Source organism: Pongo abelii, chromosome 17, assembly GCF_028885655.2.
Source record: "Pongo abelii isolate AG06213 chromosome 17, NHGRI_mPonAbe1-v2.0_pri, whole genome shotgun sequence".
Lineage (NCBI taxonomy): Eukaryota > Metazoa > Chordata > Mammalia > Primates > Hominidae > Pongo > Pongo abelii.
The window spans coordinates 71,551,460-71,570,179 of record NC_072002.2 but is presented as its reverse complement, the minus strand read 5'-3'; the positions used below and the strand labels follow the sequence as shown (position 1 = coordinate 71,570,179).

The 18,720-nt window shown below is 35.2% G+C and overlaps 1 protein-coding gene across 5 annotated transcripts in view; it reads right to left on the bottom strand.

The window, feature by feature from the left end:
• The window catches only part of WDR7 (WD repeat domain 7), a 398,951-nt gene that overhangs the window by 316,186 nt on the left and 64,045 nt on the right, over window positions 1-18,720 (bottom strand). For all 5 annotated transcript variants that reach the window (XM_054538012.2, XM_054538011.2, XM_002828242.6 and 2 more), the window contains exons 13-14: window positions 16,077-16,272; window positions 2,961-3,175 (exon numbers count right to left, since the gene is read on the bottom strand). In XM_054538012.2, coding sequence (XP_054393987.2) covers window positions 2,961-3,175; window positions 16,077-16,272 — 411 coding nt within the window. The remainder of the gene's footprint in view (window positions 1-2,960; window positions 3,176-16,076; window positions 16,273-18,720) is intronic.

Below are 18,720 nucleotides of genomic sequence, written 5' to 3'. Positions count from 1 at the left end.
CTTTTTTTTTTTTTTTTTTTCAAAAGCAGTGGTTTTAAACCAGGGGCAATTTTTGCCTTTTAAGGGAAATCTGACAACGTCTAAAGACATCTGATTGTCACAACTGGAAAGAGAAGGCTACTACCAGCACGATGTGATGTAGGTAGAAGAGAGAAATGATGCTCAGCATCCTACTATATAGACTACAGTCCTCCAACAACAAAGAATTACCCATCCCAAAATGTCAGTCTGTCACAAATGAGCTATTATGGTCTACAGTCAAAAGGAACAGGAATAAAGGAGAGGATAAAGTTGAGATAAGTCCAGGATGGGTTAGAACACTGATAATACAGAGAAGGCAAGGAAGGAGAATGAGTTATATCTACACAACTTCACTCACCAAAACCAAAGGACGAATGCAAAACTGAGCAAAACTTCCTTTTGCAAAGGAAGAATGCAAGTTACTAATGAATGCTCCACATCTAAAGGTTCATGAACACAGACAGCCTTGAGGCTGCAATGCAGGGGTCTTAAGACAATCAGTTATGAGGGAATGGCAAAGACAAGGGCAAAAAAGCGAAAGAAAAGGCTCTCTGCACTTTCTGTTCCACATCATCCAATTCAACACACAGCTATTGCACAGCAGCTGCTGCTAGATGTCATGGAAAAGCACAGAGATAAATAAGTCAAAAATCCCTGCTCTCAAAAAGACTGAATTTCAGTAGGGAGAATTAGATAAATATATAAGTTATCATAATATAAAGAAAAAAATACATGTCATAAGAGAAATGCAAAGGGTTTCAAATATACACAATCTTGCAAAAGACTCATTGCACAGTAATAAAGTATAATTTTACTTAATACCCTCTTGATCTTCTAGTGTGAGAAAAAAATCACAGGATAGTAAATTCTCCATCTTTGTAAAGTTTTGAATGTCCAGTACAATTAACATAATTAGCAAAATAAAATATCTGTTACTTCCATATAGCCCTGATTGCTAACCCTATGCTACGAAGACAAAAAGCAGCACTTTCTATAGAGTATCCCAATACAGGCTTCACTTTCTATTGAAAGACTCATGTAAAAAATTAGATCCAATATCCTAGAGTAAGTCCTGTACCATTGAGAAGCTCTTAGTTGTTTGTTTTTTAACTTTGGGTGGGTTTATTTCTCCTGAGGTTAAAAAGCTATCCAGAGGACAGCTCTTTAAATATTCCCTTCAGAAGGAACCTCAAACTCAACATGAGAAAATAGTTAGAGAAATCCCTAATGGTCCAGCCAACATACATTTTTCATAAAGTGATTATCCTCCTGCAGCTTCAGCTTCCTAAGCCTTTTTCCTCCCTTCTATAATTGTTTTCCTCGTAGGCCAGGCAACAATTACCACTGCTACAAGACTAAGGAGGTTCACAAGCAATATATTTTACAATACATAAGTGTAGTGTCTCTGATATCTGGTGCTTTTATCACTAATTGCACTATAAAATATGCTATTAAAACAGGGACAAACAAGATTGTAAAAATCACATAATGGACCATGACCATTTACAAAAGCCATTCATAACTGTTACTGTACCACTTATTTTTCTTTAATTTTCAAGTTATATAATAATTTTTCCATATTTTTACTTCTAGGGGATACCATCAAGAAAAAGAACATATCTGGGAGTTACACCACATGCATGCATGCTCTTAAATATATTGTTTTATAAATTTGCTGAAAATCAAATTACATATCATGTCAGAAAATATGCTATGAACACTGAATTCCTAGAGACAGCTACATAATTCCTTGGAAGTAATTGTAGGTATGGCCAATGCATTTAAGCTGTGATTTCTTCACAAACTTTAGGGTGTGCTACTGAAAGCACAGAGGAAAAATGTAGAAGGACTTCACAGTTCCAATTGTTGAAATATACAATAAAACATAGCTGATAAAACATTTATATCTTGAGGGAAGAAAGAATGATCAAAGGGTGACATTACTGCGAATTACTGGAGGATGTGGGTCAGTGGAACTGCCTACAGTATTTCATGTGTCATCAGCACGCACGAACTCATGGTTAATTTTCAAGTCTGCAGATGAGCCTTTCAACCCCTTCACTATTTATTCACATGTCTAACCATTTAAAAAAATGAAAATCAAGGACAGACTAAAATTAAAAGTATTTGTGCCTATTCATTAATAACTCTAATGATTATTTAGATGGAACTAGGATTTTAAGTAGTGATTCAGAAGAAATATTGAGATTGTCTCTAGGTTTCATTTATCCATTACTAGAGACAAACTAATTCTAATTATACCACATTACACAAATACCACAAACCAAACAGTGGCTAGCCTCTACAAAACTAAAGATGAGTAACCAATTCATGAATTGGGATTGGTTTTTTTAATAGGATAATCTTCTGTTAACTGAAGAAATAACTTATACTTTGATTATTAAGTGTCAGTAACGAAAGTGTGTTTGAGCTTGGGTCTCAGAAAAATTTCAATACTTCTGCAACACCATCATACATATTCTGAAACATTTTCTTAAATCTTTACAATGGCTTAACCTTACTAAAATCAGAACCTAATTTTAAAACAAATGATACATCACAATTACAGACATCTTAATTGTACCTAAATTACTTTTTTCCCTCCTTAGGACATTAGCTAGTGCTCAATCTTTCAACAGAAAGACTACCAAAAAGTAAGACAGATTATATATACTAGTTTGCCCTAATTTCAGAAACTAAAGTCACTTAATTCAGTAGGAAGAATTCTAAAATATTTGAATGGTAAGAATAATTTACTTTTTCAAAATGCCAAGTACTTGAAAAACTCAAACCATGTTGGATAAACCTAAATGAAAATCAAAAGCTTATTTTTCAAGTGTCATTTCTAAAAAATTATTTTCTAAGATATGCCAAGGCCATGTCACTAAATGAAGTTAAACGGAGTCTACACACTTCATGAGCCCACATATAAAACTTACCTTGTCAGATGCCTCAGAAGCCAAGAGGTTAGTTGCAAGGGTTTGTAGCTTATGATGGGCCATATTTTTAAGAGCAGCAAGACTACGTCTCGTCATAGCTTGTTTTAGGTTGACTGCTGGGTGACTAAGTGAATCAACAGCAGCAGGAACAGCTTCATCACAAGCGTTTAGAATCTCAACTGCTGTTATCCCCATCACACAACGATCCAACGCACCTGCGAGAAAAATATATTCACAAATATTTCATAATACTACAACATTTTGAATAGTTTAAAGAAAAAATGGTATGAAAATTTTTTAAGTAGAAACATGTTTTATCAATGCCTCCTGGAAATTTTTTTTTGTACTTCCTTCCTCTAACAATCTTCCATGTAGTACCTACCACCTCAATGAATTCCTCTCCCACAAAGTCCCTGATGCAACTTCCCAATAAAGTCAAGTTCAGAGCTAAGATTCCAACAACCTTCTACAGGCTTTTCCACTCTTTCTACCTCCCAGATGGTTTTCTTGACCAATCCTGTCCCATCACACCATTACAAACATTAAAATCTATGATTTGACCTTCCTCTAAGTTGTATATCAATCTTAAACAAAAAAGTCTTACTAAAATTTGTTTTTTTCCTCCTTGAATAATTGCTGAAGCTTCTCTAAGAAACTTCCACAAAACAGAAAAAATATTATAATTTCTCCATTCTGTCTGCAAATTCTTGACTCTTACTCTCACCACCCAGCCAAATGTTTCTTCGTATGTTTGTGGAAATTACCACTACTTCTACTTACAACTACTTTACTTATTTATTTATTTATTTATTTATTTTTATTTATTTATTTTTTTTTTGAGACAGAGTCTCGCTCTGTTGCCCAGGCTGGAGTGCAATGGCATGATCTTGGCTCACTGCAAGCTCTGCCTCCTGAGTTCACACCATTCTCCTGCCTCAGCCTCCTGAGTAGCTGGGACTACAGGCGCCCGCCATCACGCCCGGCTAACATTTTGTATTTTTAGTAGAGATGGGGTTTCACCATGTTAGCCAGGATGGTCTTGATCTCCTGACCTCGTGATCTGCCCGCCTTGGCCTCCCAAAGTGCTGGGATTACAGGCGTGAGCCACCACGCCCGGCCTACAACTACTTTAAAGCTTCTTTATTTGGCTCTCCTTTCCATTTATCTCCATCTATGCATTTCTTGTCTAAGTCAGAGCAAAAACTTCCTCCAATGCAAGCTTCACCACCTCCTTCACCCACCTTTCAAGCTCTTAATGTTACACTTTCAATGAGTTATTCTCTGGCCATCTTATCAAATTCTCCCTTTTCTGCTTTATTTTCTCCATAACACGAACATCAGAGAACATACTATATGTTTAAAGTTTTCGTTATTTTTGACCTGCCTCTCTCCACCCAGAACGTAAACTACACAAGAGCTAGAGAGTTTCAGATGTTTTGTTCACTGTTGTATCCCTGGTATACTGAACAGTGCCCAGCACATTGGAGGCACAGAGTAACTATTTGTTGATTAAATGGCGATAGAGTTAGCTGCCTCAAAATACGGAGTTCTAACAAATCTATCAGAAAAAAATAAGCCAACAAAATAATGTTTAAAGAATATGAACAATCGAGAAAAGAAATTCAAATAGGTAGTAATCATACAAAAACATGTCAACCTAATAATCAAAGAAATCAAATTGAAGCAATAATGAAATACTATTTATCTCTTACCGTACAGATATTCAGCATTCTCAAGTACGTAAGAAAACTGGTAATATACTTTTAGTACAAATAAAAATTAGTAATTTTTTAACAAATTCTATTAAATTTAAAACTCACATTTCCTTTAACACAGGAATTCCTATTCTAAGATTATACTAAATAATGATACCATATCCAAACATATATGTGTGTGGTTGGGTTATAATTGTCTTAATAGTAATAGAAAAATTTTTCAGAAACCTAAATATCTATCATTAGTAGACTGTGTCAATAATTTATGATGTATCCACTAAAAGGAGTAGTGTGAAGTTACAAAAGCAATGTTTAAAAAGAAGCTCAGCTATATATATTAACATAGAGTAAAAGCCACAACATATTGTTAAATGAAAATAACAAGTTAGAGAAGAGTATTCAAAGTATAAAGTGGGGGAAGGGATATTACAGTCACAGAAAAATACTCTCAATAGATGTACACTACATGGTTAACAGGGTATATTTACATGGTTGAATTAGTATAGAACTCCATATTCTTGTACATGAAGATTTGTAACATATCAATTTTTTACAAATGTATATCATATTATGTTTTTAAATGTTGTGGGAAAAGATTATTTTAAGTAAATTAAAGTTAATTCAATTTTGAAAATAATATGATATTCTTTCAGATATCTTAAAGGTTCACAGGAATAAATTTAGAATTTACTGCTCTAGCTCTTAATTCTCTATTAAATGTGGTTTGTAGTTATAATGGAAAGGCTTAAGTGACTTTCCCTTATTGATATCTAAAATAAAATCATTAATCAACAAATAAGTGAGAATATACTACCTGCAAAAGCACCAAGTAACTAATTGGCTCTCTGGTGTCAAAAGTTTATACTTCCTCTTCTGTTATGAACAACCGACCCCAAAGTTAGTAAATACACCCTGAGCAAAGGTAGGAGTCCATGTCACATAAGGGGCATGGTGGTGAAAAGCGGGCCTGCAGCAGCCCAGAGCAGTATGTCAGAGGCTGAGAGGGTGCAGAGGGAAGGTAAACAAGAGGGAGGTGGTGGCAGCAGCTTGGCACAGGGTTCAGCCCCAGAAGCATGTGCATCAAAAGACACTGTTGGAACTTGAGTGGAGAGAGGAGGGAGTTCACACAGTGAGGCAGCCCAGTACAGATCCCAAAGGTGGGTCTAAGAAATCAACACATAAAAGCAACCTGGCACAGAAGGTTGACGTCTGAGAGGTATGAGAAGGGCATCCATATGGTGAGGGGGAATGGGATGGGGGCCAAAGAGAGAAGAGGGCATCTATGCAGGTAGGCAGCTTTGCACAGGGTGCTGGATCCCAAAAGGGGAGAAAGGATGTCCATGCTGGGAAGAGAGGACTCCAGTCACAGGATATCAGCCAGAATGGATAAAAAGCACATCCACACGAGGAGGCAGCATCATCTACTTGAGCTGTAAAGCAAGACAATGCTGAAAGAAAAAAAATATCCAGTATGAAGGGACTCCCACTGACCAAATCCAAGACATCACATGAGTTTACGAATGTAATCTATTGTATAAAATAGAGATCCAACTGAAAATGAGTAACTTAAATGTTTGATAAAGAAAAGCTATTTACATGGTTTCAAAGTATCTTTTCACAAAATGCTTACTAATTACAAAAAGAAAAAACATAACTTTCCAGTGAAGAAGCCAAAAAAAATCTTAAGTGACCTAAGTAAATACTAGTGATGAAAGAAATTAAAATCATATGCCAACTTATAAGATGTAATGAGAAAAATGTCAGTGATTTTCTTGCCAAAGATACATATTCTGAAAATAACCATGAGAAAACATCAGATAAATGGAAATTGGGAAACATTTTATAAAACAACTGGCCAGAAATATTCAAAACTTTCAGTCTTTAAGGTGAAGGAAGAACTAAGGAATCATTTTAAATTGAAAGGGGGATAGAACTAACCATGCACAATTCTAATCTGGATCTTTTTGCAGTAAAAGACTGTAGTAGAACAACTGGAAAAGTTGGAATAACCTCTGAAGATTAAATGGTTATAACATATCAATGGTAATTAACTTCCTGGGGTGGGAGGGAAATGTATACCCCATGATTGAGGGTCAAAACATTTGCACATAAGAAGATAATCAACAACACAAGCCAAAAAGTATAATAAAGAGGCTGATATGGTTTTGCCCTGTGTCCCCACCCAAATCTCACCTTGAATTGTAATAATCCCCATGTGTCAAGGGTGGGACGAGGTGGAGATAATTGAATCATGGAGACAGTTTCCTCTATGCGGTTCTCCTGATAGTCAGTGAGTTCTCACAAGATCTGATGATTTTATAAGGGGCTTCCCCCTTCGCTCAGCACTCCTTCTCCCTTCTGCTGCCCTGTGAAGAAGTGCCTTCCACCATGATTGTAAGTTTCCTGAAGCCTCCCCAATCATGAGGAACTGTGAGTCAGTTAAACCTCTTTTCTTTATAAATTAGCCACTCTCAGGTATTTATTCATAGTAGCATGAGAATGGACTAATACAGAGGTTCAAAAGATAGAAAAAAAAATCCATTCCCAACTAAACCTGTTTTTAAAAATATCAGGGAAAGAGTGGACTCTGCCTGAATATTTAAAGATTTTGAAAATTCAAATTAGCAGAAAAGACTTCTGCTTCCAGCCAAGATGGAGTAACAGGAACTGAATTTACCCTTTTACGGAAAATAATTGGGAAAAAAATAGATATAAGATTTCAAACAATGCTTTTTCAGACAATCCTTAATTGACTAACGTCCATTGTCTGAACATTGACTAACATCCATTGTCTGAATAGCCTAACAGATTCCTTAAGTTGAAGACAGACAGCTTAGAGTACAGGCAGGTAGAGTTTGCAGAACAGAATACCAGGGTGAAGAAAGCTCCACAGAAACCTGCAGAAGGTCCTCCTTACATATTTGGCAGAGTACTGATTACTGTGTGACTATGAAGAAACTGCCCAAGGCCAAGGAAAGAACCACTTCAAAAGATTACAGGGTACAGTACCCAGGACTCAGACAGGATTGTGAACAGTGCCTACTCTGACCAGCCAGACTGGAAACCTCACAATTTATGAGCCACTGGGTACAGTTCTCAGGAACGTCTTCCATTTGCAGTAGATAGTAATTAGCTCCACATTTAACCCTGCTCCAGCCCTACCTAACAAGGCAAGACCCAAAAGGATCAAACTGTTTCTCAGTAATTTAACTGTGTCCCATCAGGCAGGAGAAAGAAATAAAGGGTATTCAATTAGGAAAAGAGGAAGTCAAATTGTCCCTGTTTGCAGATGACATGATTGTATATCTAGAAAACCCCATCGTCTTAGCCCAAAACCTCCTTAAGCTGATAAACAACTTCAGCAAAGTCTCAGGATACAAAATGAATGTGCAAAAATCACAAGCATTCTTATACGCTAATAACAGACAAACAGAGAGCCAAATCATGAGTGAACTCCCATTCACAATTGCTTCAAAGAGACCTGGAATCCAACTTACAAGGGATGTGAAGGACCTCTTCAAGGAGAACTACAAACCACTGCTCAACGAAATAAAAGAGGATACAAACAAATGGAAGAACATTCCATGCTCATGGATAGGAAGAATCAATGTTGTGAAAATGGCCATACTGCCCAAGGTAATTTATAGATTCAATGCCATCCCCATCAAGCTACCAATGACTTTCTTCACAAAATTGGAAAAAACTACTTTAAAGTTCATATGGAACCAAAAAAGAGCCTGCATCGCCAAGTCAATCCTCCAAAAGAACAAAGCTGGAGGCATCACGCTACCTGACTTCAAACTACACTACAAGGCTACAGTAGCCAAAACAGCATGGTACTGGTACCAAAATAGAGATACAGACCAACGGAACAGAACAGAGCCCTCAGAAATAATACCACACATCTACAACTCTTTGATCTTTGACAAACCTCACAAAAACAAGAAGTGGGGAAAGGATTCCCTATTTAATAAATGGTGCTGGGAAAACTGGCTAGCCATATGGAGAAAGCTGAAACTGGATCCCTTCTTTATACCTTATACAAAAATTAATTCAAGATGGATTAAAGACGTAAATGTTAGACCTAAAACCATAAAAACCCTAGAAGAAAACCTAGGCAATACCATTCAGGACATAGGCATGGGCAAGGACTTCATGTCTAAAACACCAAAAGCAATGGCAACAAAAGCCAAAATTGACAAATGGGATCTAATTAAACTAAACAGCTTCTGCACAGCAAAAGAAACTACCATCAGAGTGAACAGACAACCTACACAATGGGAGAAAATTTTTGCAATCTACTCATCTGACAAAGGGCTAATATCCAGAATCTACAAAGAACTCAAACAAATTTACAAGAAAAAAACAAACAACCCCATCAAAAAGTGGGCAAAGGATATGAACAGACACTTCTCAAAAGAAGACATTTATGCAGCCAAAAAACACATGAAAAAATGCTCATCATCACTGGCCATCAGAGAAATGCAAATCAAAACCACAATGAGATACCATCTCACACCAGTTAGAATGGCGATCATTAAAAAGTCAGGAAACAACAGGTGCTGGAGAGGATGTGGAGAAATAGGAACACTTTTACACTGTTGGTGGGACTGTAAACTAGTTCAACCATTGTGGAAGTCAGTGTGGCGATTCCTCAGGGATCTAGAACTAGAAATACTATTTGACCCAGCCATCCCATTACTGGGTATATACCCAAAGGATTATAAATCATGCTGCTATCAAGACACATGCACACGTATGTTTATTGTGGCACTACTCACAATAGCAAAGACTTGGAACCAACCCAAATGTCCAACAATGATAGACTGGATTAAGAAAATGTGGCACATATACACCATGGAATACTATGCAGCCATAAAAAATGATGAGTTCATGTCCTTTGTAGGGACATGGATGAAGCTGGAAACCATCATTCTCAGCAAACTATCGCAAGGACAGAAAACCAAACACCACATGTTCTCACTCATAGGTGGGAATTGAACAATGAGAACACTTGGACACAGGAAGGGGAACATCACACACCAGGGCCTGTTGTGGGGTTGGGGGAGAGGGGAGGGATAGCATTAGGAGATATACCTAAAGTAAATGATGAGTTAATGAGTGCAGCACACCAACATGGCACATGTATACATATGTAACAAACCTGCACATTTTGCACATGTACCCTAGAACTTGAAGTATAATAAAAAATATTTATATAATTAAAAAAAAGGAAAAAAAATTTAACTGTGTCCCACAACAAAGCTCAAAAAAATTTACAGGAATACAAAAATATCCAATACCCAACAAAATAAAGTTCACAATATCTGGTATCTAATAAAAAATTACCAGGCATGGCCGGGCACGGTGGCTCATGCCTGTAACCCCTGCACTTTGGAAGGCCAAGGCAGGTGGATCACCTGAGGTCAGGAGCTCAAGACCAACCTGGTGAACGTGATGAAACCCCCATCTCTACTAAAAATACAAAAAATTAACTGAGCGTGGTGGTGCCTATAATCCCAGCTTCTTGGGAGGCCTGAGGCAGGAGAATCACTTGAACCTGGGAGGCGGAGACTGCAGTGAACTGAGATTGGGCCACTGCACTCCAGCCTGGGCAACAGGAGTGAAACTCTGTCTCAAAAAAAAAAAAAAAAAAAAAAAAAATTACCAGGCATGTCAAAAAAATGATCAATACTGAGTGAAAAAAAAAAAAAAAATCAAATCAAGAAAAACAAGCCCAGAACTGACAAACATATTAAAATTTGAAGACAAAGGCATTAAAAGTTATTATAATTATATTCCAGATGTTCAGAAGGTTTTGCATAGAGACATAGAAGATATCAAAAGACCAAAATCAAGCTTTTAGAAATGTAAACTACACTGTTTGGGATGAAAAATATACTAGACAGGAACAATTAGATTAGACATTATAGAAGAAAATATCAGTAAACTTGAAGGCATAGCAATAGAAATTATATAAAATGAAACAAAAAAAACTTTTTTTGAATGAAAATACCATCACAGTGAGCTGAAGAACAACCTCAAATGGGTTAAAAGACATATAATTGGAGTCTCCAAAGAAAAGAAAATGGAGGGAAGAAAATATATTTGAATAAATTATGGCCAAAAGTTTTCCAAATTTGATAAAATCTATACAGCCACGGATCCAATAAGTATAACAAACTCCAAGAACAAGAAATATAAAGAAAACCACAATCAAATTGCTCAAAACCAGTAATTAAAGAAAAAATTTAAAAGCAGCCAGAGAAAAGAAATGTTATATACAGAGGAAACTTAAGGATGACAGCAGATTTCTCGCTGGAAATAATGCAACCCAGAAGACAGCTGGAGTACAGACAGCAAAAGACAAAAACCTGTTGACCTAGAATTCTATACCTAGAGAAAATAGCCTTTAAAAACGAAGATAAAATAGAGTTTTTTCAAACATGCAAAAGCTGAAAGAATTCATCACCTACAGACCTACACTAAAAGAAAAATTAAATATTAGACAAAAGAAAAATGACTCCAGGCAAAAATCTGCATCTACACAAAGCAATAAAGAGCAATGGAAATGGTGACTACGTAGATAAATATGCAAGATTGCATTCTTATTATTCAAATTTCCTTAAAATATCATAGATACTTTTGTTTGTTTTAAACAAACAAAAAAATGGAAAGAAAAAAGCAATGTTCCAAGTGAATGAAAATCATGAAAACAATATGGATGATACTAGCAATAAGAATTGGAAGTGACCCAATTATTATTGACTAGAGCAACTGGTCTGTGTAAAAAAACAGTAAGAGGTAAGTAACAGAAAGGTAGGAAGGTACCACACTATGGAAGACCTTGTCTTGAAGTCTTTATGAACTAATATTGTTTATGGTTTATTCATTAAGACATTAATATGATGCAAGTGTTGTCAGTGTTTTCTTTCCTAAGATTAATTTCCCAGCAGAGTACAGGATGAATTAGAAGGTAGAAAGAGTAGGCAGGGTACCCCATAAAGATAGCCTAGGTATGGAAAAATATGGCCATAAATTACAATGGTACACTGGAAAGAATAAAAAAGTAGTTGAGGGAGACCTAATGGGAAAGACTTAGTGATTAATTGCATGGAGGGGTTGTGAGAGGAGGGAGTAGTAAGCACAGTCATATCTCCACTCTAACAACCTCTTCCTTCAAAAAGGGAAGCAATGAAAATGGTAACTACATAGGTAGGTAAATATGTAAGATTTCATTGAGTCAATCATTAAAAGAGAAAAAAAGAAACTCTCTGATTATACTTGGTTTTAGTCAATTACCTTTTTTTCTTAACCCATTCATTCTCTGTGTCTTCCGCTGTCCTATAGCATGTTTTGTAACAGAATGAAAAGGAAAAATGTACAGAAGAGCTGATGATGTAATGGCAATTTATAATGAAATACAAATGTAAGATCTAATTTCCACTGTATTAAATACTACTGACAAAGGGTCAAATATGTGAAGAAAACACTGGCCACTAAAACCCTCCACTAATAACAAAAGACTGAACTTCAACACTACCTCTTGATTCTCTTCAGCAATTTTAGTAATAAGAGAAAAACATCAATTTAAATGTATCAAAATAAAAGCATGAAAAACGTTTTCAAAAATTAGTCTTAAGGAAGAATAACAGTCACTAAGACTTTACTTGTATGACAATCTGAAACCCTGAAACACATGCTTTTTGTTAGCCATGCTTTATATATGTTTTTCAAAAGACATACAAATATACATTAATTCATAATTCCCTGCTAGATTTTATTAGGTACTTAAGTTCAAAAAGATGACTCAAATGCATATTTCATGAAGGACATGCAAAAACAGAAATATAAGAAAACATGGAGTGCAGAACATAAAAAGAAACATCACAGAACAAATAAATTCACAAGTCCTCATACACTAATTTCTGATATTTGTCAAGCATTAATGGTATTTGCATTTGTACAAGAACATCTAATAATTATACATAAGGAATAGAAATATGATGTGGGAATCACTTTTGTTGTGTAGCAAGAATGATAAAAAGAAGCAGATGAGAATGTAGTTTAGGCTTGGTAATGGCTAGATAAGAAGAACATTTTGTAACATCAGTCATTACTTTCAGCATGCCTGTTTCCCAAACAGACAGGATTCTGACCTTGTCAAAGGCCTGTGAGAATGGCACTGCATACTTACTGGGAATATCAAATGTAAAGAAAGAGACGGTTGATCCCAGAAGCACATCAACAGCTCCACAGAAACCACCTAGGTCAGTGACCCACCTTTAATAAGTTCATAAGAGGGAAGCAAGAGGTTCATCTGGCTAAATCTTGTTGCTAGTGTTTGGGTAGTTTTTCAACTATTTAGAGATGTGAAAGAATAATTTCCACGGCCATTACATCACTATTACATTGCTGTTGCATATAAGAAAATGTCACAATAAAATAACAAAAGATTCTAGAACTCCAGCTCTCTACATTTTGTATTGCCAGCTTTGATTGCATTTCACAGGGAAATATAAACTGAAAACACAAAGTACTCATTTGGAGGAAAAAAATGTTTAAACATGCTGCATAAACATATAAAGGAAAGACACTTCAAGTGTTTTAAGCTAGAAACATCAGTATAACTCAAAACAATAACTAGAAAATTGCCCAATATGCAAAACAGGGTTAATGTGGTATGGCTGCATTTGGAAAAATACATTCCCAAAACACTAACAAGAGGGATCAAGTATCTCCTCAGAGTTTAAATACATTTCATACATCAAACCCTGGCTGAAGCTGATTTTTCTAGCTTCATTTTTTATTTATTTAATAAATAAATAAATTTAATAAATAAATAATGTCAATACTTCCAGGATGTACCTTACTGACTCCCCAGGGAACTTTGTATCACTAGCTACAGCATGAACAGCAAGGAGGAAAAAAACAATGTATGCCTCCTATTGTGGTTGAAATCCAAAATAAATTCAGCTTCTCTATAGCATTTATCTTGAATGTCATATTGACTGATTGTTTACCCAAATCTTCAACATGTAATTTCAATATTACATGCTTTATGTTATCTAAATTGGGCTTAATTATACTAAACTGATTATAACAATAACCTCTTCCAGTACCCCTACAGTTAGGGCCTATTTGTCATTTCCTTCTAGAAAAATTACTAGAACAGTAACTTTGTCTATCAGTAAGGCCTCATTTGTAAATAATTTCATTTTATATTATTCAGGAATGTATTTATAGTATCTGAAATATTCAAGTATTATCTATTTAAGCATCGGAAAAGTTCAGAAAAATGATACTCTCTTCATCATATTTAATTTGAACAAGTCGTAGACAAGTTTACTACACATTTTTACTTAAAACACATCAGCTATTAATTTAATAGTTATAGGGTTTTTTGTTTTTTTTTTAAGACAAGAGTCTCTCTCTGTCTCCCAGGCTGGGGTGCAGGGGTGCAATCACAGCTCACTGTAGCCTCGACCTCCTGGTCTCAAGTGATTCTCTCACCTCAGCCACCTGAGTGGGTGGGACACAGGCATGTGCCACCACACCCAGCTAATTTTTATATATTTTTTGTAGAGACAGAGTTTCGCCATGTTGCCCAGGCTGGTCTCAAACTCCTTGTCTCAAGCAATCCACTCCCCTTCACCTTCCAAAGTGCTAGGACTACAGGTGTGAGCCACTGCACCCAGTGTTAATACTGATAGTATCTTAATACAGTGTCTTACAAATGCCATTATTGCTATAAGAACTTTCTTTAATACTAATTCCCAAAAAAATCATTTCTAAATGTAGATAAAGTCATATTCCCAAGTTCAACAAAGTAACAAGTTAAGCAACATGCTTCTTTAATAACAGTAGTAGGAAATATATACACATGCATGTATACACACACACAAGCTTATAATTGCACACACATACACATACATATAAACACACTTACATTCTGTTTACCACATGCCAGGGAAATATTATGTCATTTTATTCTTAAAGGATCTCGGAAATGCTTTCAGATAGAAAATATTGTTACCCTAATTTCACAGATGAGGAAATTGAGGGACAAATATCCAGTGACTTGGAAGAGGTCACAGTGCTAGCTAGGAGTCCATCCTAGCTAGTTCAAACTAAACAGTCTGACTCTAGAGCTAAAGAGAAATTCCATATATTCAGTTTATGAAGTGGACCAAAAAAGAAAACACAAGATTGCTATTCAGCAGATAGGACATAACATAAAGACACACCAAAAAAAGATATAAAATTGCATGTGTAGTATGACAGCAATTCTGTTTTTTAAAATGCCCAGAAAGAGATTAGAAAGACATATGCCAAAAATGTTAACATTTACCACTGAGCAATGAGATGTGGGCTCATCTTTCTTCTTTTCTAATACTTCTGTGCTTTTAAAACTTGACCAAAAGTATGAATCTCTTTCACAATGAGAGAGAAGAGAAAGAAAGGTTACATGCAAAAGCAAGGAAGTTTGACAGACTTCAAGAATGCTTCCTCTTGTCAAGATTGCCTATGTACTACCAGTTAAAATGAAGACAATAAATAAAAGATTACTGAAGCTTATCCCTATTTATTCCCAAAACACTTAAGAGAACTCCCTTTTGCACAATAGTGCATGCAGAAATATGTATATAGTCTGATTTCAAAAAACACTATTTAAAACAAAGATGAAGACAAGGAAAAAATCTAGTAGAAATATTAGTACAACTAGGAATCAAAAGAGAGACTTTAATAACTGATAGATGATTAGTGAAAATTGTAAAAGTAAAAAAGCAATGAGTTTCAAAAAGGCCTAAACCAATAAACATTTAATTATATACTTACAAATTTCTGAGGGAAAACCACGGCAGTCTGTGTATAAACATTACATATCATTGTCTGTGCTTTTAAGCTAAGCATTACTGGTTCTACATTATACCCCCAATACATAAACTTTCTGAAACTCGAAATTTTAAATGTTCTCTCCAGAACTGGAAAACTTCATTTTAATTACCTCATACAAGTAACTGCCCAGCATTGCTTTTCTGCTGTTCAAAGAAAAAAAGGTTGTATCTTTTTCACCATATGTGAACCTGAGATAAAAATGATTTCTTCTTCTTGTTCAGTTTACTCGTGAATTATATAGAAAACATATATACTTTGTTGTCCATATATCTGTTCTCATCTGTATATTATCCTTCGTTCCATGCTTTTAAAGATTCATGAAATATTCTACAAACATTTGGCATAGCAGAACCAAAAAGAGGCCACTTAAACAATCAGAAATAAAAGTAGCAACTATTTTACATTTCAAGGCTCTTTTCTTCATATAAAAGACATTTTCATTTCTAGAAAATGAAATATATCCATTTAATTTTCTATAGTATCTCTTCATACTTGTTCTTACCAGTATCCATTTGCCAGACGTACACAGAACCATCTGAACACCCCACCACCAGGTAATCATCAGAAGGCCTCCATTTGATTACTTGAATAGGAAAAAGGTGACGAGATGCCAACATTATGCATTTTTTCTCTCGCAAACTTAGAAGTCCTACTGAGTGGTCACTGGCTACAGAGCAGATGCAGTGCTGTACTCTTGCCTGAAAAGAAGAATAAACCTTAATTGTATTTAAATTAAATTTACAATAAAATGGATCCTGTTTTCAATAACTTAAGGCAAAATTAATTATACATTTGCTGCCACTGAAAAACAACCACAATATTAGGTCACGTTGAAAAATGTGTTCCTTTATATTATACATAAAACCCAGATCAATCATCAAAATATTTTTATACTAAATTAATTCTAGATTAAAGATTGCAAAACGTATACTGGAAAAACTGCTGTTCAAATTTAAAGATGACCTCACTACAATGATTGCTATATTGGAGCAGGCAAAGCTGAGAAAAAATTGATCTGTTATTAGGTGTTCTCTTTCCACGGTGTGAACTTTCCTTTGTTTGCTGCAGGAGCTGCTTTCTGCAGTGCTTCTTTCTGTCTCTGACTCTTTCATTTAGACCCATGCTCTTCCCTGCACCTTTGCTCAAAAACAATACCCTCACCGTCCCTCTGCCACAATCATTTCTTAGGAGTCATAGATATTCACATTATCTGTAGATAGGCATTCCTATTTCCTTCATGGTTTCTATCTATAATGTCAGCAGATGCATCACCTCAAGTAGCCATACAATAGCCAATTAAATGTTCTGCTGTGTATTTTCTGCTCACCTCTAGTTTTTGCCCTTCAACTCCTTTTTAGAACAAGACAAGATATAAATAATCAAAGATTTTCTCTGGTAAGAGAGAACTGAACCCATGACCTAAAAAATTAAAAATTAAAGTCTAGATTTCTGTAAAACAATTTATAAACAATTGAAAACTTTTCAGTGACTTACTGGTTTATGCTTTCAGGTCATACTGAGGGAAACCACATTAAAAACAGCCATCAGAAACTCATTCTTGTACATATTGTGGCTATTTATTGAGGGGGAGGCCCACTGCACTATAAATATACTCTTTCCCTTGTATGGGATCTAAAGAAAAAACACGTCAAACCTCACCCTGCTGGGGTTCTCCTAAGCAAACAGGCTGTTTTTAAACTAAAGATCAATATCTTAATATCTTTACCAAATGGGACACGTTGATAGGTATTAGGTGAAAAAAAGGGAGGAAAGTGTGGTCAAATGTGCACAGGAAATACTGACAATACTGAGGTTGGGTAGTAGCTGTTGTTTTTAACCACAGAACTTCGAAGAACCTTTAGAATGCTGTGACCGTAATTATCTCTTTAAGGGGATAAAACATCATTCATCTCCAAAGTTGTTTGACCACAGTAATCTTATTAAGACCTAGTTTTAGATGAACACACTTTGGAAACTCAGGATTGAATTTTCTATCTATTAACAGTGCTGGATCTTGGGCATCAATATCTGAATATGGTCTATCAATGGTCTCATTTGCTTTCTTCCCTTATATTCTCTTCACCATGATTTAGCTTTATTTTTATCTTACTAGATAATGTTCATTTTTGTAAACAACCTAAAATCAATGTTTGAATGAAGCTTCATAGTAATAAAACAAAAATAACAGTAATATTTAACTATTTACTTTATTCTTAAATTCAACTGTTTTATTTTTATTCTTTGTTAGCTTCATTTGTACTTTGTGTATTATAATTACACACTATAATCAGCATAACAGGTGTTTACTCATGTTAAAAGTTAAAAAAACTAAGTTCAGAGAAATGGTATTACAAACCTTCATTAAAACATTATATAGAATTTTCTTAAGCATTTTTTAAGCTTTCTTATTTTCCTGATAAACATTCAATTGAAACATGAAATGTGATTCTTAATGTCTTAACAAAAGACATTAAATACTGAGGGGTAGTTGATTCTGACACACACAAATTAGTTTTATAATTAACAAATCAAAACAAAATGGCAAACTACAAAAATAGTTAAATTTGGGTATGTTAGAACAAAACTGGGTAAATACACACACACACACACACACACATACACACTGCTACGTATGTACATTGCTAATTCAAAGCAACAGAGAGTTCAATATAATGGATGCTTTGCATTTCTACAGCTTATCATCAGTACTAACTTTGTCAAATATATCCATTATTCATTTTATAAAAAGGGTTGGTTGCTACATTAATGGTTAAATACAATATTCTATTTTGCAACATCGATCCGCCAAAAAGTGGTCATTTTATTTATTGCCCTCATCAAAGAAACAGTTATCTTTTTCTATGGGTATAATTAACTTAAAGAATGATGCCTAAACAGTATTCCTTTTAATCTGTTCATATCCTTTCATCAGGCACTGATCAGTCACAGTATTCACACATCCAACACTACTGTTTTATATATATAATATTTAATAGAGCCTCTATGTTGCCCAGGCTAGTCTTGAACTCCTGGGCTCAAGCAATCCGCCTGCCTCAGCCTCCCAAAGTGCTAGGACTACAGGCATGAACCACCGCGCCTGGCCACTGACCCTACTTTTGATTCTGCTACTTAGACTCCCAAACTCT